Raw genomic sequence first — 27,724 nt, 5'->3', positions numbered from 1 at the left:
CTCATGTTTACGATCCCAGGATTTTGGGAGGCTGAGGTGGGCAGAGATTGCTTGAGCCCAGGAGTTTTGAGACCAGCCTGGGTAACATGGCGAAACCCCGTCTCTACAAAAAATACAAAAATTAACTGGGCATAGTGGCGTGCACCTGTAGTCCCAGCTACTCAGGAGGCTGTAGTTGCAAGATTGCTTGAGCCCAGGAGTTTGAGGCTGCAGTAAGCTGTGAGCATGCCACTGCACTCCAGGCTGGGTGACAGAGCAAGACTCTATTTCAAAAAAAAAAAGAAAGAAAAGCAAAGAAAAAAGAAACAAAAAGAAAAGAAAGAGACAGAGAGAGAAACTTTCCAAAGTCAAACAACTAATAATTGGCAAAAGTATACCTGAAACTATCATCTTTCTTGCTTTATAAGTACATACTTTTGCTCTACTACATAGCCTTTGGGCATTCTCAGTGTTTTCCTTTTTTTCTTCACTTGTGCTCCTATAGTATGTGTTATTCTTAAAGTCTTTCCTATCATTTTAAGTACAGTAATCTTACCTCCATCCAGATTCTGCACATGATTCATAACATAGGGCAGAAGGGTAGGGAAGAAGGTCACAGAGGAGATCAGACGTATAGGTCATATACTAACATATCTAGAGCCCAGACTGTAGCAACTCCAGAAAAACAACCCAACACTGACTTCAGCTTTTATCCTGACAGGGAACTCACAAGTCCAAAGCACTCTGTCCCCAGTACCATTGACCAGCCCACTCTGTACTCCTCCTTTGGACTAGAGAAACAATTTAAAGGGCATAAAACAATAAGATAGTATCTTTGTTTTCGAATTCAAAATTCAAAAAAACCTCAACTCAGCACCCTTATGAGAAAGGTCCTGAACCAAACACAATGTTATGAGAAACAGCAATGAATAAAACCTAGTTCATGACCCCTAAAGGAACTCAAAATCTGGTAGGACAGTTAAGGATGGACCCAATTACAATACAGAACAGAGCAACATGACAAACATAAGGTTCATGCCAAGTACTCTCGAACATGAGAAAGGATTACTTCCCACTGTAGGAGAACAAACAAGATTTCTCGGATTGGCTGGGCGTGGTGGCTCACGCCTATAATCCCAGCACTTTGGGAGCCCGAGGCAGATGGATCACAAGGTCAGGAGTTCAAGACCAGCTTGGCCAACATGATGAAAGAGAGCCTGAGGCAGAAGAATCATTGGAACCTGGGAGGCAGAGGTTGCAGTGAGCCCAACCCTTTCCATTCTATCCAAATTTTACTTGTTATCCAGGAAGTCTATTTTTTCTCTTCCACTAAATTCCTTAAACATTATCTGGTTCATCCTTACAGACAAATCCCCTCTGTTGACCAATCAGTGAATTTTGTGTTTTGTTTTGTGTTTTGTTTTGTTTTAGAGACAGGGTCTTGCTCTGTTGCCCAGGCTGGAGTGCAATGGCATGATCATAGTGCACCACAGCCTCGACCTCCTAGGTTCAAGTGATCCTCCAGCCTCAGCCTCAGAGTAGCTGAGACTACAGGTGTATGCCACCACACCCAGCCAATTTTTTTTTTTTTTTAGAGACAGGGTCTCGCTGTGTTGTCCAGGCTAGTCTCAAATTCTTGGCCTCAAGCTATCCTCCTGCCTTGGCCTCCCGAAGTGCTGGGATTACAGGCATGAGCCACCACACCCAGATTCAGTGGAGTTCTGTATGCTACTTGCCCATCTTCAGTGATAGGGAGTTCACTGTCTACCAAGGAAGCCTCTTCTATGACAAGATAGCTCTCACTGTTAGTCAATTCTTTATTCTAAAAGAAAATGCCTACTTTTTACTTTCCCCACTTTACTTTGGACCTGGTTCTGCTCTTAGAATAGGAGAAACAATACAGCAGTACTTAAGAGCATGGGCTTTGAAATCAGATCTGCACTGATATTCACTGTGTCCCTGAAGAAAATGCTTAACCTTTCTAAGGCTCCATACCCTAGTAATAATACCAACTTCATAAATCTGTTGAAGTTAAAAGAGCAACTATGCAAAAAGCTTAACACTGTGACTGGCAGAAGGTAAGAGTTCAATCAATGAGAGCTAGTATCATGGTTTTCACTTTACTATCATCATTACTTAAGTCTGATGGATTTACTTCTTATGTATTTAAAGATAGAAATTATATTACCTGAGTCTCCTCTTCTCCAGGCTAAAGTCTCTTCACTAGACTTTAAGTTATATAAAGACAGACTGTATCTGTTTTATTTACAGTCCCACCTCCACGCCTAGCACAGTGCATGGTACATAGACGCTTAATAAACATAATTGTGTTGAATGCTCTTTGTTTCATACTTTCCAAACTCTTCATCACTCATGTCACTCCTCTCTGTATAGGCCCTCACTGTTCCTCACATTGGATCTGACAATGTGGGATCCAAAATTGAACTCAAAACTCAAAGGTAGGCTGGCAGGAAAGAGAGAATGGGGATATCTCGCCCATCGTGATATAACTACATCACTATTGAAGATTTGGCATAACTTGGTAGCTTCACCAAACTACTGGTATATGTTGAGCTTTAAATGAACAAACTTTTAAATCTTTTCACATATAATGACCTTATACTCTGGGATCTGCTGAGCCACAGGTACAATAATGCCAAAAGATGAAACAACAATAGAGCTTTTTTCCATTTAGAGACTCCTCTAACTCTTACTATCTAGACCACTCAACTGGATCCCAAAAACTTCAGCCTGGAATTCAGAATGATCTTTCTAAAACAATTTGTTTCTTCTTCCCATATAGAGTATAAACTCCCAGAGGGCAGGATCTGGGTGTCTTATCTTCTATCCCTCATGCCAACACAGGGCTGAGAACAGACTGATGCCCTCCATCTATAGCAGGATTGCAAGAAGGATCCAAGGAAACCATAGAGACCAGCCTCAGGGATCTCTCTCCCTCCCAAACAACACAGCTTAGTCAGTGTTACACAACTAGCCAGTAGGCAGGGGGCAGCCAGCCCAGGCACAGACACAAGCATAAAGCCTACACTCTGACAGGCTGACTCCTGGAGGGCTGCTCTTCTGGGAGCCATCTTCCCTGATAGGGATGAGTTCCTAAAGAACAAGCCAGCAGAGAACATCTCTCCCCAGGGAAGAGGCTGTCTAAGTAGCTTTGAAAGACTAAATCACACAGGAAGAAAAGAGAGACATAGCAGGATGGGAGAGCTCACCTCATCACTTTCTTCCACATCCACATCACCATTGGCATCATCGTCCATCAGTTTGTGGATGTTACGGACTGCCTCGAAGCTGAGTTTCTCATCCTCACTGTGACACAGGGGCTTGTCAATTCGGCAAAACTCTGTGTAAGAAAAGCAAGAGACAAAATTACTCAGAGCTGCCACCCAGAACCTATCACCCACCTGTGTCATCATCCTTAGCTTCTAGCATCTGACTCCTCATGTAGGCACTTAACTGGCTACTTGTACAGTGACAGAGGTGTTTCATCTAGACTTTAACTGTCTCCCCAAGAAAATGCTGAGCTCCCCCACAAGGACAATGCTTTATCACCCTAATAGTTTCTTGGCAGGGAAGTCTTGCATAGGACTGGGAGTATACTGGGATCTAGACAAGAATGTGAATCAGTAACTCACAAATGAGAGAAAACATAAATAGCCAATGAACACAGGAAAAAATTTGTCCTCATTAGTAATCAAAGAAATACATATTCAATTGAGCTATTATTTTTAATCAGCCAAATACACAAATGTAAATCAACATAATCTTTCTGGAAACAGAACAACAGCCAATTAGTCCCAGTTCCCAAATAATGTGTAATTTTCCTTTTTGTTCATTTTGTCAGTGCTGATACATATAAGGTCAGCCATTGACTGGGGAAACCTCTCACATCTCATGCGTTCTCATAGACAGTTATATCAGGCAAATATTTTTTAGATATCTGAAGGTCCTGAGCTCATCTGATACAACACCTTAGGTGGTCTGGGATACGGTTTCTTCTGCCTACCATTACATGTCCATGTAGCAGGAAAACCAGCACAAGAGCCTAGGCCACCTTAGCTCTTTCTGTGACACCTAGTCCTCTCTTACAAGCCTGGAAAACACCTAGTCTGAATGATGCACACAATAGGAAGAGCCTGAAATCTAGGCTTAGCTCTACCATGTGATCTAGGGAGGTCATTTCTCTTCTCCAGGCCTCAAGGTCACTATTTGAAAAAGGTATTTTGACTGAAGTTTCTAGTATTTCTTCCAATTCCTAGATGCTAAAATTCCTCTTTCCTTTTGACCTGGATCTCGACAACTACTTCCTTGGCAAAATACTCTTCAGATGACCCTCAAAGAAGATAGATCTTAACTTCCTAGCCAATAGAAGAAGCTGTCACAGGACAGAAAGTAAGGACAGGGTGAAGAGGCTGTGGTTGTGACGCCTTTTAGAAGGCACTAATCAAAGACCTAAAATACTCTAATCCATTTAATCATCTACTTGTCTGCCAGCCAAAGACAGTGATAAGACTAGACAGGTCACCTCTCTACCTCTTGCTAGTTATTCAAATCCTTTTCAAAATAAGGGAGGAGTATAAATATTAAATTTTAAAGTGTTCCAGATGTGATTCAATAGAAGTATGTTGAACATTGAAGCTCACCAATGTTAAGTGATGTGCCAAAGTCAAAGGCAGCTAAGGAGCCACAGTGAGAGTCCAAGTCTGCTGACTCCCAGGCCAGCACTTCAAAATTCCATTTTCACCACTGCCTTTTTGCTAGGGTGACCAGATAGCTGGCCTTGTGTTGCTTTCATCTTTTAGAAGCCACAGGTGATAATATGGGCAAGAAGAACATTGAAGAAATGGGATTTTTTTTTGGTTTTTTGTTTGTTTGTTTGTTTGTTTTTTGAGACAGAGTCTCACCCTGTTGCCCAGGTTTGAGTGCAGTGGCATGATCTCTGCTCACTGCAACCTTCGCTCCCGGGGCTCAAGCAATTCTCCTGCCTCAGCCTTCCGAGTAGCTGGGATTACAGGCATGCGCCACCACGCCCGGCTAATTTTTTGTATTTTTAGTAGAGACGGGGTTTCAGCATGTTGGCCAGGCCAGTCTCGAAGTCCTGACCTCAAGTGATCCGCCCACCTCGGCCTCCCGAAGTGCTGGGATTACAGGCATGGGCCACCACGCCCAGCCTGCAATGGTTTGATAAAAGAAAAAAAGTATGATGAACAGTATGCATACAAAAAGAAATATCTCTGCATAAACTTATTTCTCTCTACATTTGTTCTGCTAAATTGGGGAGTGGGATGAAGGGGTAGTGGGAACTTAGGGAGAGAACAGAATACACCCAAAGATTAAGGCATTGTTTCTCTACTACCTCACCAACAAAAACATATATAATTGCATATTAGAGCTTTTTGATCAGCCCATGATATGCCCATTTAAACATTTATTGAATGTTCTTCATATATCAGGCCCTGTGATCAGCATGGGGCATAAAAACATGAATCATATCTCATTTTTCTCTCAGAAGGCTAATTACAAAAGTGGGAGAGACAAGCAATTAAAACACTATGTGCTAAGTGCCATGATAGAAAGGATCATAATTAAGTATCAGCAAATTTTTCTGTAAATGGCCAGATAGTAAACAACTTAGGATTTGTCAGCCATATAGTCTCTGTTGCACAACTTAACTCTGCCATTGTAGCACAAAAGCATCCATAGACAAAATATAAGTGAATGAACTTGAATGTGTTCTAATAAAACTTTATTTATAAAAGCAGGCAGTAAACTGGATTTGGCCCACAGGCCATAGTTTGTTGAACCCTGTTCTAGAATATCATAGGTAGCATACCTAAATCATATTGGATTGACCTAAAAGAAAGAAATCCAAGGCTGGCTGTGGTGGCTCATACCTGTAATCCCAGCACTTTGGGAGGCTGAGGTGGGAGTTCCCTTGAGCCCCGGAGTTAAAAGACTAGCCTGGGCAACATGGTGAAACCCTGTCTTTACAAAAATTTAAAAAATTAGCCAGGCATGATGGCACACACCTGTGGTCCCAGCTACTCAGGAGGCTGAGGTAGGAGGATCGCTTGAGCCCACGAGGTTGAGGCTGCAGTGATCCATGTTTGTGCCACTGAACTCCAGCCTGGGCAACAGAGCAAGACCCTGTCTCAAAAAAAAAAAAAAAAAGAATTAAAGAAAGATAGAAATCCAATCTTTTCATTAGCCTGTATCCACACATATCCTACGTAAAGCAAAACTTCTAATAGGCTTTTTAAAATAATGGAAATAGTTTACCAAGCTCTAGGGTTTGGGGCCTCCAGGCTGCACCACTGGCCTGAGGTCAATTAACCAGCACCTTTCCCAAAAACCTACAAGATCCAAGAAGTTTGGGCTTCAAATACCCAGTCTCTGGTTTGTAACCTAATCAGACAGACAGGTGACCTTTGCTGCTAGCATCAGCTGACATAGAGAAGGATTAAAGGGATTGAGGGTTAGGGAGTACAAAAGCTTGATTCTCCTATGGCCGTTGAATCCTGTACAGAAAAACCATGTCAGCCAAAACTCACAAATAATTCCTTCAACCAAGCATGTCCTAAGCAGTCTCTCTGTTCTTCCTGAGACCTTTCCTACCTTCTCTTACGCATTCCAATCTGGCAAGGTTTCCCACAACCATCTGGAAATACCTTCAAAGAGCCATGCATTTAGCAACACATAACTACAGTGAAAAAGCCTGGACTTAGAGTCAGAACACTATCAAAATCCCATCTTCACCAATTACAAACCATAAGATATTGGACAAGTTAATTTATTTGAGCCTCCAATTTCTCATTTGCAAAATAAGGATAATAATCTGCTGCACAGACTTTTTAAAAATAAAATCACATTTGTTAAAACATCCAGCATAGGGCCTGGTGTAGGCTGACATTTAATACATTTGAAGTATCCTTCTTTACCCCCAGAGCAGCAAGTAAACAGTTCCCATCTTCTTTTAACTTCGGCCACTTTCCCTGTCTGACTATGAAGAATCAAATATAGGAGGTATAATCCAATCAACCTGACCAGTCATATGTTCCAAGTGAGTGGGAAAGTGGCTCTTTGCAAGACTCTGACAGCAGGCTGTACTCCCACAACATTTATATGCTATCACTGGTAACATTCAATATACTGGGTTTAATGTGTCTTCCCCAACAGACTGTGATCTCCATAAGGGATTGGTACCATGTCCCCAACAGCAACAAAAAGCCAGGTTCTTGATAAGATGCTCAGTAAATGTTTTTTTAAAATGAATACCTAAATATTAACTCTACAACTATGTGTAGGATTTCTCTAGAGAAAAAAGAGAAGAGTTCTAGGCAAAGAAAATAGCATAGGCATATGTTTTTAAACTTTTTGGTCTCAGGACCCTTTTATATGCATAACATCTTTTAATTACAAAGAACTGTTTAATATTTACCATATTAGAAAGTAAAACAGATGCAGCCATAAAAAAAGAACGAGATCATGTCCTTTGCAGGGACATGAATGGAGATGGAGGTCATTATCCTTAGCAAAAGAACACAGGAACAGAAAACCAAATACCACATGTTCTCACTTCTAAGTAGGAGCTAAATGATGAGAACACATGGACACACAGAGGGAAACAACACACACTGGGGCCTTTCGGAGGGTGGAGGGTGGGAGGAGGAAGAGGATGAGGAAAAATAACTAATGGGTACTAGGATGAATACCTGGGTGATGAAATAATCTGTGCAACAAACCCCATGTCAGAAGCTTAGTTATGTAGCAAACCTATACTTGTATCCCTAAACTCAAAATAAAAGTTAAAATTTAATTACCTACATTGCGTTAATGAATATTTAGCAACATAAAACTTTTGCAAACTGCCTCAGTAAGATTTTTTCTAGATTGATAATATGTTTCATAAGGTATAGATCAGAGCATTTCAAATAAAATTTCCACAAAATTTTGAATTAAAAAAGGAAAGTAAAACACAAATTTTTATATTTAGCTATTAATTCATTTTATTTCTTCTTAATAATCAAAACAGATGAACACTAAACGAGTAACACTAAACTCACTGTAGAACAGATAAGCCAAAAGAACAAACAATTGCTAAAGTCTTTGTATACATACTCCCAGAGCAAGACTTTTCTAAAAAGTCAATAAACGACAGATGTTGGTGAGGATGCAGAGAAAAGGAAATACTCATACACTGTTAGGGGAATGCACCAGTACAACCTCTATGAAAAACAGTATGGAGATCTCCCAAAGGACCAAAATTAGGCAGCTAGCCAAAGGATAAGAAAGGATAAGAAATCATTATATAAAGAGATAGCCACCACTCATGTCTGTTGCGGCACTATTCACAATAGCAAGACATAGAATCAACTTTAGTGTCCATCAATGGATGACTGCATAAAGAAAATATTATTTTTATACACACACACACACACACACACACACACACAATACTACTCAGCCATAAAAGAAGAATGAAATCATGTCTTTTGCAGCAACGTGGATGGAACTGGAGGCCGCTATCTGAAGTGAAACAACTGAGAAACAGAAAATCAAACATCACATATTGCCACCTACAAGTAGAAGCCAAACAATGTGTATAGGGGGACATGGAGAGTCCCTGGAGGCAGTGGAGACTTTGAAAAGTTGCCAGGGGTAGGGGAGGACGGTAAGGGACAAGAAACTACCTTTTGGGTACAATGTACCCTATTTGGGTGATGGATATACTAGGTACACTAAAAGCCCAGGCTTCACCAATACACAATATATCCATGTAACAAAACTGCATTTGTACCCCCTAAATCTATAAAAATAAAATATAAGACACTTTTCTAAAAGAACTTTTACAGACACCTAGTTTAACCACAGTTTAGTTAACTAGGTAGTTTCAATTTACTCCTAATTATTACAATTCATGCTAACAGCAAAAATGTAGATGATACATAGAGTTAAAAGTGCATTTCCCCCTCTAAATGTTAGGTCATGATACCAGTATGAAGGCTTCCAAGGGACAATTTTCTCCTATGCTTTATCCTAAATTCAACCTTTTTCTATCAGCTCCTTTGCTTAGAAATACAGGTATTTGGCCGGGCGCAGTGGCTCACGCCTGTAATCCCAGCATCTTAGGAGGCCGAGGCAGGCGGATCACAAGGTCAGGAGTTCAAGACCAGCATGACCAACATGGAGAAACCCCATCTCTACTAAAAAATACAAAAATTAGCCAGGCGTGGTGGGGCACACCTGTAATCCCAGCTACTCAGGAGACTGAGGCAGGATAATCGCTTGAACCCGGGAGGTGGAGGTTGCAGTGAGCGGAGATCGTGCCATTGCACTCCAGCCTGGGCAACAGAGCAAGACTCTGTCTCAAAAAAAAAAATGTATATATATATACTCATCACATTGTCCTTTGATATCCCATTTTGGAAATTCAATGCTTCTCATTTGGCCTTGCCTTTTAAATCTAGCATTCCTGAACACTCAATATTAATGTCCCCAGTTATAGCTTGTTTCTAAAGCCCATAGAGTTGTTTCAGTCCTTCCTCATCTGGTCTTGTTTTCAGCTTCCTCACATCTTCTGCAACACTGTCAAAATCAGCCTGCAGGGCCAGGTACAGTGGCTCACTACCTATAATCCCAGCACTTTGGGAGGCTGAGGCATTGCTTGAGCCCAGGAGTTCAAAATCTGTCTGGGCAACATAGTGAGACCCCATCTCTATAAAAGCCAAGCATGGTGGTGCATGCCTGTAGTCCCAGCTACTCAGGAGGCTGAAGTAGGAGGATCACTTGAGTGCAGGATGTTGAGGCTGCAATGAGCTGTGATTGCACCACTGCACTACAGCCTGGGCAACAGTGAGACCCTGTCTCCAAAAAAAAAAATCACCTTTCAGGGACATGGTGATGACAGCCAGGCTGCTACTGCTCTCCAGGCTCTCTTTAATTTATTTTAGAACAATAATAAATCTCTTACATATTAATGTAAATAATATTTTTATGGAAAATAATTGTTTTCTGAAAAAATCTCGAGAAGGGTAGAATTGTACATTTTTGCAAATCTTTTAAATGTCTGGCTTAATAGAAGACAGATATAATCTTATAGCTACATTCAACCTATTGTGATGTGTTGTTTTGACTAAAGATCAAAACATAGATATGCAGTTGGAAAAGACAGGAATATTTTACTAGTCAGACTATTGTGGATACCTTATACGAGACTATACCCAAACTCAACAAGCGGTAGGTTTCTTAAAGGTTAGTTGCAATGTGAAATCCCAAACTATATGAATAAACTTTTTGTACCCTCTAACATTAAAATCCATTGGTCTATCTTACACTTTGAATGGATCTTTAATACGTGCATGACTTTGTAACATGATGCACTTGTCATTTGGAAACTATTGGTTAGGAGTTAGTGCAGAGCTTCCAAATGTTGACACTTTCATTTATACAATATCAAAATAGCCACAATTATTAGTATCACCACTGATTTCATCAGAAAAGCTTTTAATCCAGGAAAACTGTCAATTTCACAGTGACAGATACAAGTTTTCTAAAATCCAGTTTTCACTTAAAAGCTGGAATTTTATCATTGGCAACAAATACTACCAGTTGTTTTCCTTAAAGCAGAAGACGCATTTCATTTATTTACAAGAAAATGTCTGCCAAATACTGAATAACCATAGTTATCTATCAAGTATTCTTTCAAGTAATGATAGTGCTCCCTGAAAAAAAAGAGGTATGTCAACTTACAACTCAATTGCACAAGTGCTTTCCTTGAGATAACCATCAAACTTCTACATGCAGCAGAAATGCTTTATGCATACTTATATTTCATCACACAGAATACTAAAAGGCATGAACTCATGGGATGCAATTCAATAAAATTAATGATTTCTACTTCTTTGTTGAAAACTTTTATTTTTTTTAACTGACAGTGTGTGGAGGTGAGGAATACAGTCATTACTAGTAGTTCAGTGCCACTGGTTTGATTTGTGTTACGGTGCCAGCAGTTTTACCTACCACTGTTTTTGCAACATCAGTACAAAGGTATACATAGTTTTTTTAAGGCAAATAATATATTATTATGAAACGGCTTTGATCTTCTGGATGTCCTGAAAAGGCCTTGTTGCCACCCGCCACGGTCTAAAGACTACACTTTGATAGCTATTGGCAGAAAAAAACACAAAGTCCTTTCCCTCCTGCCCAAATCTCCTCACCTTTCTCCAGGCAGAGCTAATCATTCACTGTTCACTGTTCTATGCTCCAAAGCACTTTGTGCATAGCTCTGTTATGTTAATTCTCATGTTATGAGTTGTTCACATACCACATCCAAGTGGTAAGAACCAAGCTTGACTCACTCTATCCCCCAGGGCCCATTATAATATTACCACTACCATCTACCCTGTCAAGTATGAAATCAGTATGTGCTGGCTAAATGAATGAATGAATGAAGAATGTGTGAATTAATTAATTAAAAAGCCGTATCTCCCAAAAAGTCAAGGGAATTCTTGAATACAACCCACCAATTCCCACCACCAATATCCACCGTCCATCTAATGCTTCGACTTTCCCAACCACTTTCTGTTTCTCGTCACTAAACAGTAATTCATCCCTATAGGATGAATTGGAAATTGCCAAGTTTTACCAGCGGGGGCCCCATCAGTAAGAAGAATTTCTCCCACTTCACCTCTTATTCCTCAGCCAGGACTAGCAAATTCTGCAGCTACTCTTGATGGGATTAGAATCCACCCTCATTCTTGGAAAGGGATCAAAAGACTAAGACTTGAGAGTACTAGCCCTGGGAAGATTTTCAAATTTGGTCAAGGACCATGAAGTTCAAGAGATAAAATAGTATGGGGCCTAGAATGGGGATGAGGTGAGGGAGGAGTAAGGGATGGATGCTCTGGCCAGAAATGTAAAGTCTTTTTTTTTTTTTTTTTAGACAGAGTTTTGCTCTTGTCGCCCAGGCCCAGGCTGGAGTGCAATAGCTTGATCTCGACTCACTGCAACCTCTGCCTCCCGGGTTCAAGCGATTCTCCTGCCTCAGCCTCCACTGCCACGCCTGGCTAATTTTTGTATTTTTAGTACAGACAGGGTTTCACCATGTTGGCCAGGCTGGTCTCAAACTCCTGACCTGAGGTGATCCACCCACCTCAGTCTCCCAAAATGCTGGAATTACAGGTGTGAGCCACTGCGCCTGACTATGGAAATGTGAAGTCTTAAAAAAGGAACAGGTTTGAGACCTGGAGTTATCCAAGAAAGGAAATATAACAGTGAAATATAACATCTCAGCTGAGGCACACAGCAGGCCTAGCCACAGAAAGAGGAGTCATACCCCTAGGCTAGGCAAAACTCAGCCTATCTGAGAGATATTCCTGCGCCTGTTAGAACCACTTGTCCTCATATCCAAGAAGAGGACCAGCTCTTCTCCGCAGGGGGCAGGAATTCAAAAGATCTTTTCTTCTGGACAAAACTGGCACTGGTTTCAGCTGCCCAAGCAACACTAACACAAATCACTACAGATTCTAAGCTCTAACTTCCTTTTTCTTTTTGAGAGGGGGGTCTTGTTATGTTGCCCAGGCTGGTTTCAAACTCCTGGCTCAAGCAATCCTCCTGCCTCAGCCTCCCAAATAGCTAGGATTATAGGCTTTTGCCACTGCACTCAGCTTCTAAGCTCTGAATTTTGACCAAGCTCACTTCTCTCCCTGAGGTCGCTCATCAAAAATTAATCAGCTGGGAGCGGTGGCTCAAGCCTGTAATTCCAGCATCTTGGGAGGCCGAGATGGGCGGATCATGAGGTCAAGAGATTGAGACCATCCTGGCCAACATGGTGACACCCTGTCTCTATTAAAAATACAAAAATTAGCTGGGCATGGTGGCACGTGCCTGTAGTCCCAGCTACTTGGAAGGCTGAGGCAGGAGAATCGCTTGAACCCGGGAGGTGGAGGTTGCAGTGAGTCAAGACTGCGCCACTGCACTCCAGCCTGGCGACAGAGTGAGAGTTCGTCTAAAAAAAAAAATTAATCCATTGGCCAGGCTTGATGGCTCATGCCTGTAATTTCAGCACTTTGGGGGCCAAGGTAGGAAGATCACATGAGGCCAAGAGTTCAAAATCAGCCTGGTCCACACAGTGAGATCTCACCTCTACAAAGGAAGAAAAAAAAATTTTTAATTAGCCCAGTGTGCTGGTGTGCACCTGTAGTCCCAGCCACTTGGGAGGCTGAAATGGAGGACTGCTCGAGTCCAGGAGTTTCAGGCTGTGTCAGCCATGATCATGACACTGCACTCCAGCCTTGATGACAAAGCAAGACCCTGTCTCAACATTAATAATAATAATAGGCCAGGTGCAGTGGCTCACCCTAGTAATCTCAGCACTTTGGGAGGCTGAGGCAGGTGGATCGCAAGGTCAGGAGTTTGAGACCAGCCTGGCCAACATGGTGAAAGCCCATATCTACTAAAAATACAAAAAAATTAGCCGGGCGTGGTGGCGGGCGCCTGTAATCCCAACTACTCAGGAGGCTGAGGCAGGAGAACGGCTTGAACCCAGGAGGCAGAGGCTGCAGTGAGCCAAGACCACACCACTGCACTCCAGCCTGCGCAACAGAGCAAGAATCTGTCTCAAAAATAATAATAATAATAATAATCCACAGCATCAACTATATATACAGGTCCATGTTGAGCAATGCAATGAGATATACTTCTGAGTTCCACCAGCAATTCTGACTTTGCACCTCATATGGCCTTACCTCAGTCAGTTTATAACTATAGTTATTTGAAGATATCTGAGGACACAGCTTGTGATTCTCATTTTTCATAGCATTTGATTCCACCTGACACATGATATATTTACTCCTTGGTTTGCTTATCACCTATCTCCCTCCACTAAAAGTAAGGTCCACGAGAGCAGTCGCTTTTTTGCTCACTGCAGTATCCCAAGGGACTCGTACAGTGCCTGACACATACTAGGTATTCAATAGAGAATTTGCTGAATGAATGAATAAATCTTCGCTTTCCCTAATTTGCAAGGTAGGTTTCTCCTCTCCTCTCTGACTTTTTTTTTTTTTTTTTTTTTTTTTTGGAGACAGGGTCTTGCTCTGTCACCCAGATTGAAGTGCAATTGCATGATCATGGTTCACTGCAGCCTCTACCTTTTGAGTTCAAGAAATCCTCCTGCCTTAGCCTCTCATAGTGTTGGAATTACAGGCATGAGCCACTGCACCCAGACTTCTACATGAATTCTAAATGTCAGAATTTTTTTCTAAATTCTGGGCTGTCTTCTTACTACACTCTTTCCTAAAGTGATTTTACCTCTTCTCATACCTTCAGTTACTATTTAAAGAAATTACTATTACCAAGTCCTAAAATTATGTTTCTGGTTCAAGTTTCACTTAGGACCTACAGAAACCCACAGAACCTATCTACCTAGTAGACATCACATGGATGTCTTTCAGGCACTTGAACTAGTTAAGTTCCAATTCTAAATTCATTTTTTCCCTAACCTTCCTACTTTTCCAGGTGCTTATGTCAGAAGCCTTGACATCTCACTCTCCTTCACTCCCCACATTTAATCAATCACCAATCCTAATTCAATATACCTTAACTATGCCAAATCTTATCCTGCACACAGCATGCCTCTCCCAGAGGAGATAATCTAAATACTTAATGACCAATCAGCAGAAATGCTAGCTATAGGCGGTGCTAGTGCATACTAGCTGAATATCCAACCTAGTCACTCTCTGCTTATAACCTTTCAAAAATTTCTCATTATTCTTAAGATAAAGTTAAAATTTCTTAATGTGGCCTGCAAGGCCCAGAATGATCTGACACCTGCCATCTTTCTGATTTCATCTCGAGTAACTCCTGCTTTTTTTTTTTCTATAACTTCATATTAGAAGTGAAACTCCTGACTACTCTGGGCACACTGCTTATGGGGTAGCCCTGCTGCACAGGGAGCAGTAAAAAATAATAATAATAAAATTTTTTAATTAAAATTTTTAAAAATAAAAGAGAAGTGAAACTCCTGCTTTTTATGATCCTTCTTTACACACCATTTCTTCCCTCCTCAGCCTTTCCACATAGAGCAGTAGTTCTCAACCCTGGCTGCATAGCAGAATCACTTAAGGAGCTCTTAAATTGCTGATGCCCAGGCCCCACCCCAGACCAATTAAATCAGTATCTCTCTGGGTGGGGCCAGGCATAAGCTGGGTTTTTTGGGGTTTTATTTTTTCTTTAATAGAGACACATACAGTAAAGTACATAAGTAAATGTATAGACAATTTAAAATATATATTTTTACATTATATATATTCAATTTTTATGTAATCTATATGTTCATGTAACTACCACTGAAATAAAAAATATAGAACATTTCCAGGAAGGCTCCACCCTTCTTGCCCCTTTCCAGTCAATACTACCATGAGTAACCATACCCCACAGTAACCACATTCTGATTTGTATCATCATAGACGAGTTTTACCTGTTTTTGACCCTTATAAAAATGAGGCATGAATATTTTTAAGGTACAGTTACACATAATAAAATGCCCTCATTTTTAATGTACTGTTAAATGTGTTGGACAAACATACACCCCTGTGTAACCACCACCCCAATCAAGATGCAGAACCTTTCCATCACCCCAGAATATTCCTACTTGGTCCTTCACTGCCAACCCTCATTCTCCCTCCCCACACAACCACTGATCCAACTTCTATCAGTATAAACTAGTTTTGCCTGTTCTAGAATTTCAAATTAAATGGAATCACCAGTATGTACTCTTTTGTGCCTAGCTTCTTTTACTCAACAAGATTTGAGATTCAACCATGTTGTCACATGAATCAGTAGTTTGTTCCATTTTGCTGCTGAGTAGTATTCCATTGAATGGCTATACCACCACTTGTTTATCCACTCATCAGTTTTTGGCTATTTTACAAATAAAGCTATTATGAGTATTCATGTACAAGTCTTTGTATGAACATATGTTTTCATTTTTCTTGAGCAAATATCTAGGGTGGAACTGATGCATTTACACAATAAAAGTATGTTTAACATTTCAAGTAACTGCCAAACTGTTTTCTAAAGTAGGCATATCACTTTATACTCCCACCAGTCATGCATGATATGTCCAGGTGCTCCATATACTCCCTTATATGTGGTGACGCTAGACTGCAGCCCAGGTCAAGAACCACTCAGAATTCTTTCGGTATGGAAGGCTCTTACTTCTTTCTTAACCGGCAAATTCTGACTCATGCTGCTGATCTCCACTTAAATGTCTTTTCTTCAAAGATCCTGACTCATTCTCTCTCCCAAACTGGCTTAGGCCCACATTATACATTCTCAAAACACCCTATATTTTTCATTTACAGCACTTTTCACAATGGTAATTATTTCTGTGATAATTTGCTCAATGTCTATCTTCTCCACTAAATTGAAAGCTCCATAGTGGCAGGAACCATGGCTGTCTTGCTCATGGCTGAATCCTGGCTGCTAGCACCTAGCTTAGTCCCTAGGACAACGGTTAGACTTCAATGAACATTTGTTGAACGAACAAACAAATGCACAGAAAAACTTGTTGAATGAACAAATTCAAAAAGAGATGAATAAACACCATCCTTTGCTCACAAAAAGTACTAGGAGAATGAGCACAGTATATGAATTACAAAGTAAAATATGGCAAGGGGCAAGAGACCACACAAGCAGGAGTTACCACTGAAAAACAGGTAGAAGAGAATGGGAGAAGAAGGAAGGGCAACCCAAACAAAGAAAGCCCAAAGGCAAGGAGCACAGCATCTCACACAACTTGACTTATTAAAAGATCAGAAAGTCAGGCCAGGCATGGTGGCTTATGCCTGTAATCCCAGCACTTTGGGAGGCTAAGGATCACCTGAGCCTGGGAGTTCAAGACCAGCCTGGGCAATATAGGGAAACTCCATCTCTATAAAAAATACAAAAATTAGCTGGGAGTGGTGGCACACACCTATGGTGCCAGCTACTAGGGAGGCTGGGATGAAAGGATTTCTTGGGCCTGGGAGGTCAAGGCTGCAGTGAGCTGTGAGCATGTCACTGTACTCCAGCCTCAGCAACAGAGCAAGACCCTGTCTCAAAAAAAAAAAAAAAAGAAGAAGAAGATCAAGAAGTCAATACCGATCTTGCAAAAACTCCTGGCATAGAATGGGAATAATGGATGTTGAGATCACATATTATACTCAGACTCTAAATGGCAGAATTGAAGGGGATTTGGAGGGCCTCAAGGGCCGTTGCTCTTTTAACACCTGGAGAAGAAAATTGAGGCCATAAAATGGGTTGTTTTGCCCTAGGTTGGCCAGCAAAGAAGTGGCAGAACCAGATTAGAAACCACACTAACTTCCTATACCACGTCCTATGGCAAGGCTATAGTTGGGTGATCTGGATCAGCCTATGCAACCGGGCTCCCTGGCATTACTAACTCTTACTTTCCAAGGCAACAAAGCAAGGGCTGTGGGGTGAGGAAGCAGGGCTTCCATCAGGGGTTTTTTGTCTATTAATGACAAATACAAGAAACTCTATCTGGGCTTGAACCATTCCCCAAACAGGGTAAAATAGAACATCCTCGCTTTGCCTTAAATTCTTTAGTGTTCAACCTCCTGAAACAAACTAGCCAAAAACCTCTTTCTCATTAGAACTTAAATATAAAGTTTAAGAATCACTAGAGAAGGAGAACTGAGTCTCTGGTACACCATGCTGGGAGGAGCAAAAAGGGAAAAAGAATATGCTTCTGCTAAACCTAATCATCTTCTAGAAGAGAAGTCTCTGGCTATCTCTCCTCCAGGGTGCACTCAGCTACTCCTTCTGTGTCCCATTTCTACCTTCCTCCTCCTCTAAGCATTCTTTTCTTCAAATTTTGATCTCACAAGAAGCCTCCTTCCAGAAGAAAATGGCTAATCCCTACAGCTAGTCACCACCAAGCAGGCCTTGACCTCAATAACATGGGCTTCTGATGCAGGAGCTGTCCAACTGTTATGATACCCTTTGCCCACTCCTTGGTTTCCCATAGGGCTTCAGACTCCTGGTAGACAGCCTATTTGCCTGCCCTTTTGTTTCTATGACCTTCCTGACTGAATTGAAAATGTCTGACTGACTCCCAGATCAGTGTTCACATGCTGGAATACCCATTTCAACACTTATTTAACACTTTCAAGCAGCTTTTGCTGATGACTGAACTAGCTGAACTAGGCAAACGCACTGGGAAATCAAACAATAACACACGTTTCTCTGGCCTCCAGGATCCCCTTTTTCCCCAATCCCTAATTATTGAAATATGTATTGAATTGCAGAGGTAGCAAATATGGGTCTTTGAATTCCAACTTTCCTATACATTGACTACTCCTAAGGATTAATGTTCTTACCTGAAAAAATCAGTCAAGTCTTTTGAAAAATAGTAAAGCTCTATACAAATGTTAGTTGTTCATCCGTCAGTTTTCTACTCTCTGCTTAACCTGGAAGACTTTATTTTATTTATTTATTTATTTATGAGACAGGGTCTCACTCTGTCACCCAGGCTGGACTGCAGTGGCAAGATCATGGCTCACTGCAGCTTCCACCTCCCAGGCTCAGCCTCCCAAATAGCTGAGACCACAGGTATGCACCACTGTGCTCGGCTAATTTTTGTATTTTTTGTAGAGATGAGGTTTCACTATGTTGCCCAGTCTGGTCTTGAACCCCTGGGCTCAAGCAATCCACCACTTCGGCCTCCCAAAGTGCTGGGATCACAGGCATGGGCCACTGAGCCTGGCCCTGAAGTCTTACCTTCCCAACAATAGCAAAGAGAGTCTTCGATTCTTCTGGTGTTCCCCTGTGTCTAGCCCAGTGCTGGGCAGCACAATATCTGGTCTAGAGACAACTGAAAGCTGCATACTGATTTTGAAGATTTGCTATCCCAGGTTTGGAGTCCCACATACCACAGGTCTTTATATACTAAAGCTTCCAAGAAGAAAGACAGCCCCAGAAGAATTAAATCAACACACACTTGTTCAAAAGCTACCCCAAATTATCTGACTGGCGCCTGACCCAAACGTTCTTGTGCCCTAGCCAGCACTCATCACGGTCTGAGATAGCCAAAAAAATAATTACAGACAACTCAAATGGCTTTCTGCTGGGAAAAGTTTTCTGAAAGTGTTGGAGTGGGCACCCAAGGACTTACCCAGATAAAGGACAACACCTAGGGGGCATGTCCAACCTATCAGTGGACCCTCTAAGATTATACCCTTCTGGGTTCAATCAGTAAGGCTGGTTCCCAACAATCAGTCCCAATCACAGCGGCTCTAAGTGCACAATGATAAAAGCCTTGAAAATATAAACACTGAGGAACCAGGCACACCACTGCATGGGGTAAAAACAATGTGGATTCCAGTTTCCATAGTAATAAGAGGACAGACTGAAACCTCCCAGGCCTCTTGCTGGCTGGTTAAAAGAGAACACATTCCTGGGCTCCAAAAGAGACATGAAGTAGGAGAGAGCTTCTCATTATCTTTCTGCCCCATATAACCCTCCACTCAGACAATAAAAGAAAGATAACTGGCCCCTCTTTGTCTTTTCTTGGGAGAAGACAACCAACAGCATCTGCTAAACAACATTGCAGTCAAGATGATCATTCTAGGAACCAGGTTCTGACTCTCTTCCTGCAGCTGAAGAGCAGCCCTTCCTTACAGGATGCCTTTCTCAGCTGGGGTAGCAGAGTGTCCTCCCTGAAAGGAGACTATCCAGAATGAAGTCTGCCTGAGCCTCCTGGCAGCCCAGGCTCCGTAGCCCTGCTCCCTCCTCTGCACAAGCCTGATCTGATTTCTGAGGGCGATACCTCTATGCCAAAGCAGTTCAGGCTTCTACATCTCTTGCCTGGGTTACAACAGTTTCCTCACTATTCGCCCTGTCTCTGTTCTAGTTTCTTTCAAACTCATCCTCTACCAAGCAGTGAGTACAATTTTTCTAAAATTCAAATCTGGGCCAGGCACAGTGGCTCATGCCTGTAATCCCAATACTTTGAGAGACTGAGGTGGAGGATCACTTGAGCCAGGAGTTCAAGATCAGCCTGGGCAACAAAGCAAGATCCTGCCTCTACAAAATAAAAATTTAAAAATTAGCTGGGTATGGTGTCATGCACTTGTAGTCCCAGCTGCTCAGGAGGCAGAGGTAGGAAGATCCCTTGAGCCCAGCAGTTTGAAGTTGCAGTAAACTATGATCGTACTACTGCACCCCAGCCCAGGTGACAGAGCGAGACCTTCTCTCAAAAAAATAAAATAAAATTCAAATCTGACTAGATAGCCCTCTGAATAAAATCCTTCACAGGCCCACACAAAAACCTGTACATAAATGCTCACAGAAGCTTTATTTGTAACACCCAAAACTGGAAGCAGCCCATATATTCTTCAACAAGTGAATGGTTAAACTCCAGTACTTATGTACAATGGTACATGACTCAGCAATAAAAAGGAATGCCCAGCCAGGCGCAGTGGCTCAGGCCTATAATCCCAGCACTTTGGGAGGCCGAGGCGGGCAAATCTTGAGGTCAGGAGTTCAAGACCAGCCTGACCAACATGGTGAAACCCTGTCTCTGCTAAAAATACAAAAATTAGCCAGGCCCACTGGTGGTGCATGTCTGTAATCCCAGCTACTCAGGAGGCGGAGGCAGGAGAATCGCTTGAACCCAGGAGGTGGAGGTTGCAGTGAGCCGAGATCGCACCACTCCACTCCAGCCTGGGCAACAGAGCAAGACTCTGTCTCAAAAAAAAAAAAGAATGACCTATTGATACACACAACTTGGATGAGTTTCCAAGGAACTGAACTGAGAAAAGAAAAAAAAGAAAGAAGCCAATTCCAAAAGGTTATATACTCTGTGATTCCATTTATGTAACATTTTTGAAAGGATAAAATTCTAGAAATGGAAGGCAGAGAGAGATTAGGAATGAGGAATGGGGTTGAAAGGAGACGGGAGTGGTTATAAAAGAATAGGAAGGATCTTTGTGGTGTTGGAATAGAACTTTATACACATAGATGAGTACAAGTAAAACTGGGAAATCTGAACAAGATTGGTGGATTTTATCAATGTCAATGTCAATATCCTGGCCATGATATACTATAGCTTGTCCAAAATGTTACCATGGAGGAAACTGCAAAGTTTTCCAGTGATCTCTCCATATTATTTCTTAGGACTCCATGTAAATCTATAATCATCTCAATAAAAATTTTAATTTAAAAAATCCTTCACAGGGTTCCCAAACTCCCTTAACAGTGATGCCTAACTTTTTTCAGTGAGGAATTCCAAAGAGCTCCATGTAATGATAGGTGTGCTTTTACTAACCACTGGTTGAAAAATGACTGAGGAAATAATATGGATTCATGAGACACCCCTCAAGGACCCCTTTCAGGGATTCAAATCCCCAAGACTGGGAATACTTGGCCTTTGTAATGAATATAATTTAGAAAAGCATGCAAGACTTTTTCAAGAGGCTGTCTCTACAGCATTTTCTAGACTTATCTCCTGCCACTCACCATCTCACATATACCCTACACTCCCACCATACTAAATTACTTTCAGTTCCATAAATATGCAAGGCTCACTTTGTGGCTTTGTACATGATGTTCCCTCTGCCCGCAATATCCTTGCCCCATTCTGCACCTGACTAATTCATACTCAGGTTTCAAGATTCTACTCAGGCTTTTTCTAATTTCTCTAGGAGCCTTCTCTATACTGACCCCCGGGGTTTGATTAGGAGTCCCTCTTCTGTGCTCTTATAGTCCCTGTGCTTCTCTTTATCACAATTTGGACCAATTACTTAAATTCTCTATGCCTACATTTCTATCTGTAAAATAAGGAGAAAACAGTATCCACCTCATAGGGTTGTGAGAATTAAATGAGTTAATACATATAAAGTACTTCAAATAGAGCATGGCACATAGTAAGTGTTCAATTATTACCATGTTATTTTTGTTGTAATTGTCTAACTAGTACACTGAAATATCTAAGCAGAAATTGGTATTTGCATTTGTGTCTAGCCTGGCATATAGTAGATGCTTGGTAAATATTTGAGAAGAGAATTAAGGGATCTAAGGTTGGGGCAGGAAGGTACAATCTAAATTAATGGTAGAACTGGAGATTTAGAGGATTGGGAATAACTGCTAAGAGCAGGAGGTGAGTACAGGTTGGAACTAGGAATAAGATACACGTATTTAGAAGATAAGTGTAAAAAGACCCAGACTATTATAGATTGAGAACTTGGAATGAATAAGCACAACTGACACCTGCTTATACATGTCTTCTAAACTGGCTCACGTAGGGCTCCTTTGATTTGTCATCATAATTTGTTATTGTAGAGCTAGAAAAGTTGTCTAACCTTTTGGAGGCACTATTTTTTCATTTGTAAAATATGGCATAATAATGTATTTTTCTAAATAAGTAAGATTATGCAAGCAAACTACATAGCCTACAGATTCAAGTAAAACTAGCTTGTTCTTAATAAATATTAGGTTCTCCTCATCCCTTAATTTTTTTCTCTTATATATTAAAAAAAGGAAAGATAAGCCCCTTGGATAATAACCACCTAGAAGAAGAGAAAGGGAGATATGTGGGAAACTGACCTATACAAAACAAAGCACCAGAGCTTGAGAAAGGGTAGATAGGTACCTAGAATTATTCTATCTCTAGCTTTTCATGTCTAATACTTTCTGACCCTTCAAGGCCCAGGGAAGGCCCTGGGATGCCTTCTTTAACTACTCCGTGCCCTATAAGTCTCCCATTTTGAGGTCAGAGTATTGAGCCTACACTGGCCAACGGACCACCTCATAAGAGCTCTTCTAAACCTAACTGTATTCTGTTCTCATGTGGCCTGTTAGCTCCTCTAGAATGGAACTTGAGTGTCTTTTTGCTTTCTCCACAAGAACAGAATTAAGAATACTGTTAACTGTCTAAGGGAGAAAGGGAGGATGAACATGTCAGGAACTATGTTGAGCACTTCTACATACGTTGTCTCTTTGAAACTTTGTAAAGTCAGTACTTTTATTATCCCCAATAAAAAATGAGAAAACTGAAGCCCAGATACAATAAGTGACTTCCCCAAGGTCACATATATGGTGAAAGTAGGTCTGGAAGTAGGATACAGTCTGTCTCCAGAGCCTTGATAAGAATAAATGCATACAGGTGCCTACCTGGTTACCAACCACACAGCTGATTTACTGGGCAATTCGGTGACACCAGCTTCTCACCTCAACTCCTCTCTGCTGCCAACTGAGCCTGGGAGAGCTGTTTGGCTTCCTTTCTTCCTCTTATTTTGTCCAATATAGGAAATGCAAAGGTAGCCTGCTGTGTCTCTTGTAGGATGGAGTATGTGGAAAAAACAGGTGAAACAGAGGGCCCCCATCAGCAGTAATAAACAAGAGACATATATTCAACATCAGAGCCAGAAAGCCTCCCTCGTTAAAACTTTCTGGCTCCAGAGAGGAGGAAATTGAACCCTGAGAAGGGAGGTCACTTCCATAAGGTCATACAGCTGAGCAGAGACTGAAACTCTGTCTTCTGACACTCAAATTGGTGCTCACTTTGGTCTACCCTGTACCAGGCTACGAAGAGAAAACTACAATATGACCTGTCAGGCCTGTCACTAAGTGCAAAACCCAAAAGCTGTAAACACAGGAAATGGGCTGGGATGAGGTTCAGAGGAGCAGCAACATTTGCCAAGTTAGAAGTGTTCAAGGGTTTCCTGTCCACAGCTGTTAACTGTCACAGAAATGTTCCAGAAAGTAATACAAGGCAGAAAGAAAAAAAAAAAAAACACTAAGAATGAGGAGAAAATATTCAGGTTTATATATGCCTTTGTAAATTATTCAAGCCAACATACTTAGTTTTACAGATGAGGAAACTAAGACCCCCCCAAAAGAGAAGTGATTTGTCCAAACTCAAATACAGAACTTAAGGACTCTTACAAAGCACTGAGTTGGTTCAAATCATTCATTTTAATGATGAGAGCCTGAGACACAGAGAGGGAAAGGGCTATGCCCAATGTCACACAGTGACACAGTGGCAGAGCCAGCACTGGAACTCAAGGCTTCTACCTCACGGGCCACTGTGCTTCCCACTAGTTAGAGTGAGCCAAATAAAGTTATTTACCTGGAGTGATGTGGGTAGTGTTTTGGCCCTGGAAAAAGTATAGCAGGTCAGGAAACATAATATCAGCAGGATATGGTAATGGCTAACAATGACAGAACCAAACAGGGCCAGCCTAAAGGAGCCAAAATTAAAATGCTTCTGATTGCTTAAGACACTTGGAAAACTAAGAGGCAGAAAAATATTCTGGTTATTTTTAGGAACCTAGAATCCAACGAAGAACAAGAAGGGCAGGCAGATAGAAAAGGCCAGAAATGCTAAGAATAATCTCAAAGTATGCTACTTTCTTTGTCCTAGGCCAAATATCCAGAAAACATCACCTCAGAAGCATCTCTGGGTTTAGCTCACTATAGGGGTACTATAGTAACCAGCAGATTCTTGGGTTCCACATGCACACAGCCAACAGGTATGGAGAGGAATGACATTTACACACTTCCTGGCATTTCATATTAGTTTAATTCTCACATCAGCCCTACAGGACAAATATTTTGATTCCCATTTAACAGATATGAAAATTGGGGTGTAGAGAGGGCAAGTCTCTTGCTCATGATCATAAAATTAGTATTGTATATGGAAAATTCAGCATTCAAATGTATACTATTATTCAAGAAATTCCTATCCAGCGCCTGCTGTTCCAACCCCATTGATATAGTTGGGATATTCATCCCTACCCAAATTTCATGTTGAATTGTACTCACCTATGCTGGAGGTGGAGCCTGGTGGGAGGTGTGTGGGTCATGGGGGCGGATCCCTCCTGGCTTGATGCTGTCTTCATGATAGTTCTCACGAGATCTGGTTTAGAGTGTATCGCATCTCTCCCCACCCACTCTCTATCTTGCTCTTGCTTTTACCATGTTAAGTGTCTGCTCCATCTTTGCCTTTCACCATGACTGTAAGCTTTCTGAGGCTTCCCTAGAAGCTAAGGAGTTGCCAGCACCATGCTTCCTGTAAAGCCTGCAGAACTGTGAGCCAATTAAACCTCTTTTCTTTATAAATTACCCAGCCTCAGGTATTTCTTTATAACAATGCAAGAATGGCTAATACACCTGTGCTAAGGACTATAGATATGATAATAAAATAGACATCGTCCCTGGCCTAACAGAGTTTCAATCAGGGAAGAAGTTAAGCAATAATGATTATTATAATAATACACAACATTATTTTTTTTGAGACAGAGTCTTACTGTGTCGCCCAGGCTGGAGTGCAGTGGTGCAATCTCGGCTCACTGCAACCTCTGCCTCCCGGGTTCAAGTGATTCTTCTACCTCAGCCTCCTGAGTAGCTGGAATTACAGGTGTGCACCACCATGTCCAGCTAATTTTCTTTTCTTTTTTTTTTTTTTTTATTTTTAGTAAAGATGGTGTTTCACCATGTTGGCCAGGCTGATCTCAAACTCTTGACTGCAGGTGATCCACCCGCCTCAGCCTCCCAAAGTGCTGGGATTACAGGCGTGAGCCACCATGCCCAGCCTACACAACATTTTTGAATGCTTACCATATGCCAGGCACTAGTCTACACTCTCCATATATACTGCCTTATTTAAATTCTCACAATAACTGCCAGTGAGGCAGTTGCCATTATTCTCTTCATTTTATAGACAGGAAACTAAGGCACAGAGAGATAAGTAACTTGCTCAAGAGCACATAGCCAGTGAGTTGTAAAAGTAAGGATTCAAACCCAGGCAGCTTGACTCCAAAGCCTATACTCCTAATAGCTACCTCCAAACAAACAATGGTAAGACAGCCTGGTGAGTACTGTGATAGAGGGAAGTCAGAGAATATGGAGGGGCCTTGCTGGCTTGCTGGGACAACTGGGTCACCCGTATTATATAATCAGGAGTCACTAGATAAAGACAGGAAAGAACAGAAAGATGAAATTGAGCATCGAGGACTAGGCTTTAGTAGCTGATTCCTCTAGAGATAGGAAAACCCTAGCAAGAAATGATGGGATGATGACAAGAGTCACTACACTCCTGCTCTGATTAGGGTACCATCACCTCTACTGTGCAGAGCTCTGTCATCCAACAGCTCACCGATGCTCACTACAATTCAAGGAGTCAGGCAGAGCAGAGATTCCTGATCCCACTTGACAAATGAGGCCCACATGGCGGCAGTGATTTGTCCTAGGTGGCACAGTCAGTTGGTGACAGAAGAAAGTCTCTTACTTAAATTGTGCTCTTTCTACTAGACTCTGTCACAAAAGGAAAATCCAAAACATAGTATTGATGAAGAGTTAAAAACTGTAGATTTCTCTGACCATTCTCTTTTCATCTTACCGTCACTCCCATCCCACTTCCCCTCCACTCCCACTACACAGGCACAGAGAGTTCTGGCTGCTTAAATATACTCATGCTCCCTCCCTTGGTGCCTCCAGAGGCCAGTGATTCAATCAGCGAGTTAATCAGGCACAAAACCTTGGCTGCCATGAGAAGCCATGTCCTCAGGGAAACATTCCCCTCCATCAGCTCATCCACAGCATACAAATCTTTAAATGGCAATTAAAGAATTGAGAAGAATGCTGAAAAGAAAAGCCAGGGGAAACACCCTGTAAAAGGAAAACATTTCACATTATCTCAAGTCTGCACAGAAGACATAGAATTTGGCCCCAGCCTAAGGCCCTTTCCTCTAAACAACTCAGTTGGGGTCTTAAGTTCCTAAAAAAGAGAGAAAATGTGCTAAAAATCCATCATTAACTCATTAACTAATTCGTCTGTTCATTCATTATTGATGTCTATTCTGTACATAACCTATGTTAGGTGGTAGAGTCACACAACTTAAAAAAAAAATCTCTGCCTTCAAGAAGTTTACTTTCTAGCTTGTACTTCAATATAGATGAAGACATCCTTTGACTAATACATTTGCTTCTGTCACTTATGTGAATCTGTGTATATACGTGATAATTTATTTTCTTTAAGTCATAGTGATATGACTGTGTAAGATATGCAAAGGAAAAATGAAAGGAAAGTTGTCTTTGTTCCTTAGTATGATTTTCCATCTATTCTAGGATAATTTTTTGTTTGGTTGGTTTTCGTGTTTTGCAGAGACAGAGTCTCTCCTGTTGCCCAGGCTAGCCTCAAACTCCTGGGCTCAAGTGATCCTCCCACCTCGGCCTCCCAACATGCTGGGGTTACAGGCGTGAGCCACCGCACCCGACCTAGAAGATGTTTTTTTTAACTGTGAACTGGCCTGTGGCTCTCTTGGAAAAACCTATATTGAGCAATAATCTTTTTTTATTAAAGCACAATAGCTTTACCAGAAGAAAAAACAAAAAAAGCTTACCAGCTTACAGTCTTTATTGTCTGGTGAAGAAGACAGGTAATCAAGAGGCATTGCATGGAGGTAAGAATAGGTACGGTGTGTGATCAAGTTACCAGCCAAACCAGGACTTCAACCCAGTTTCTCTATTCCAGTTAACGATGCAGAAAAGCACTCCTTAAATGGCCATGTAATATTTAGATAGCATGTGGCAATCTTATCATGTGAGTAGTCCCCATTTTCTACTAGGAAATATCTACAATCACAGGATATACCAGGTTCTGTGGAAGCAAGTTGACTAATTCTTTCCTAGGAGTCAAGGAAAGGCTTCCCAAAGAAGATGCCCT

The 27,724-nt window shown here is 41.5% G+C and overlaps 1 protein-coding gene across 8 annotated transcripts in view; it reads right to left on the bottom strand.

Moving 5' to 3' along the window:
• The window catches only part of STIM1 (stromal interaction molecule 1), a 231,916-nt gene that overhangs the window by 112,639 nt on the left and 91,553 nt on the right, over positions 1 to 27,724 (bottom strand). For 6 of the 8 annotated variants that reach the window (XM_055094020.3, XM_063608068.1, XM_034932011.3 and 3 more), the window contains exon 2: positions 3,210 to 3,340. The exons of the other annotated variants lie outside the window; for them this stretch is intronic. In XM_055094020.3, coding sequence (XP_054949995.1) covers positions 3,210 to 3,340 — 131 coding nt within the window. The remainder of the gene's footprint in view (positions 1 to 3,209; positions 3,341 to 27,724) is intronic. 8 annotated transcript variants of the gene reach the window in all.

Source organism: Pan paniscus, chromosome 9, assembly GCF_029289425.2.
Source record: "Pan paniscus chromosome 9, NHGRI_mPanPan1-v2.0_pri, whole genome shotgun sequence".
Lineage (NCBI taxonomy): Eukaryota > Metazoa > Chordata > Mammalia > Primates > Hominidae > Pan > Pan paniscus.
The sequence above is the reverse complement of the archived record's forward strand: the minus strand, read 5'-3'. Positions and strand labels throughout refer to the sequence as shown.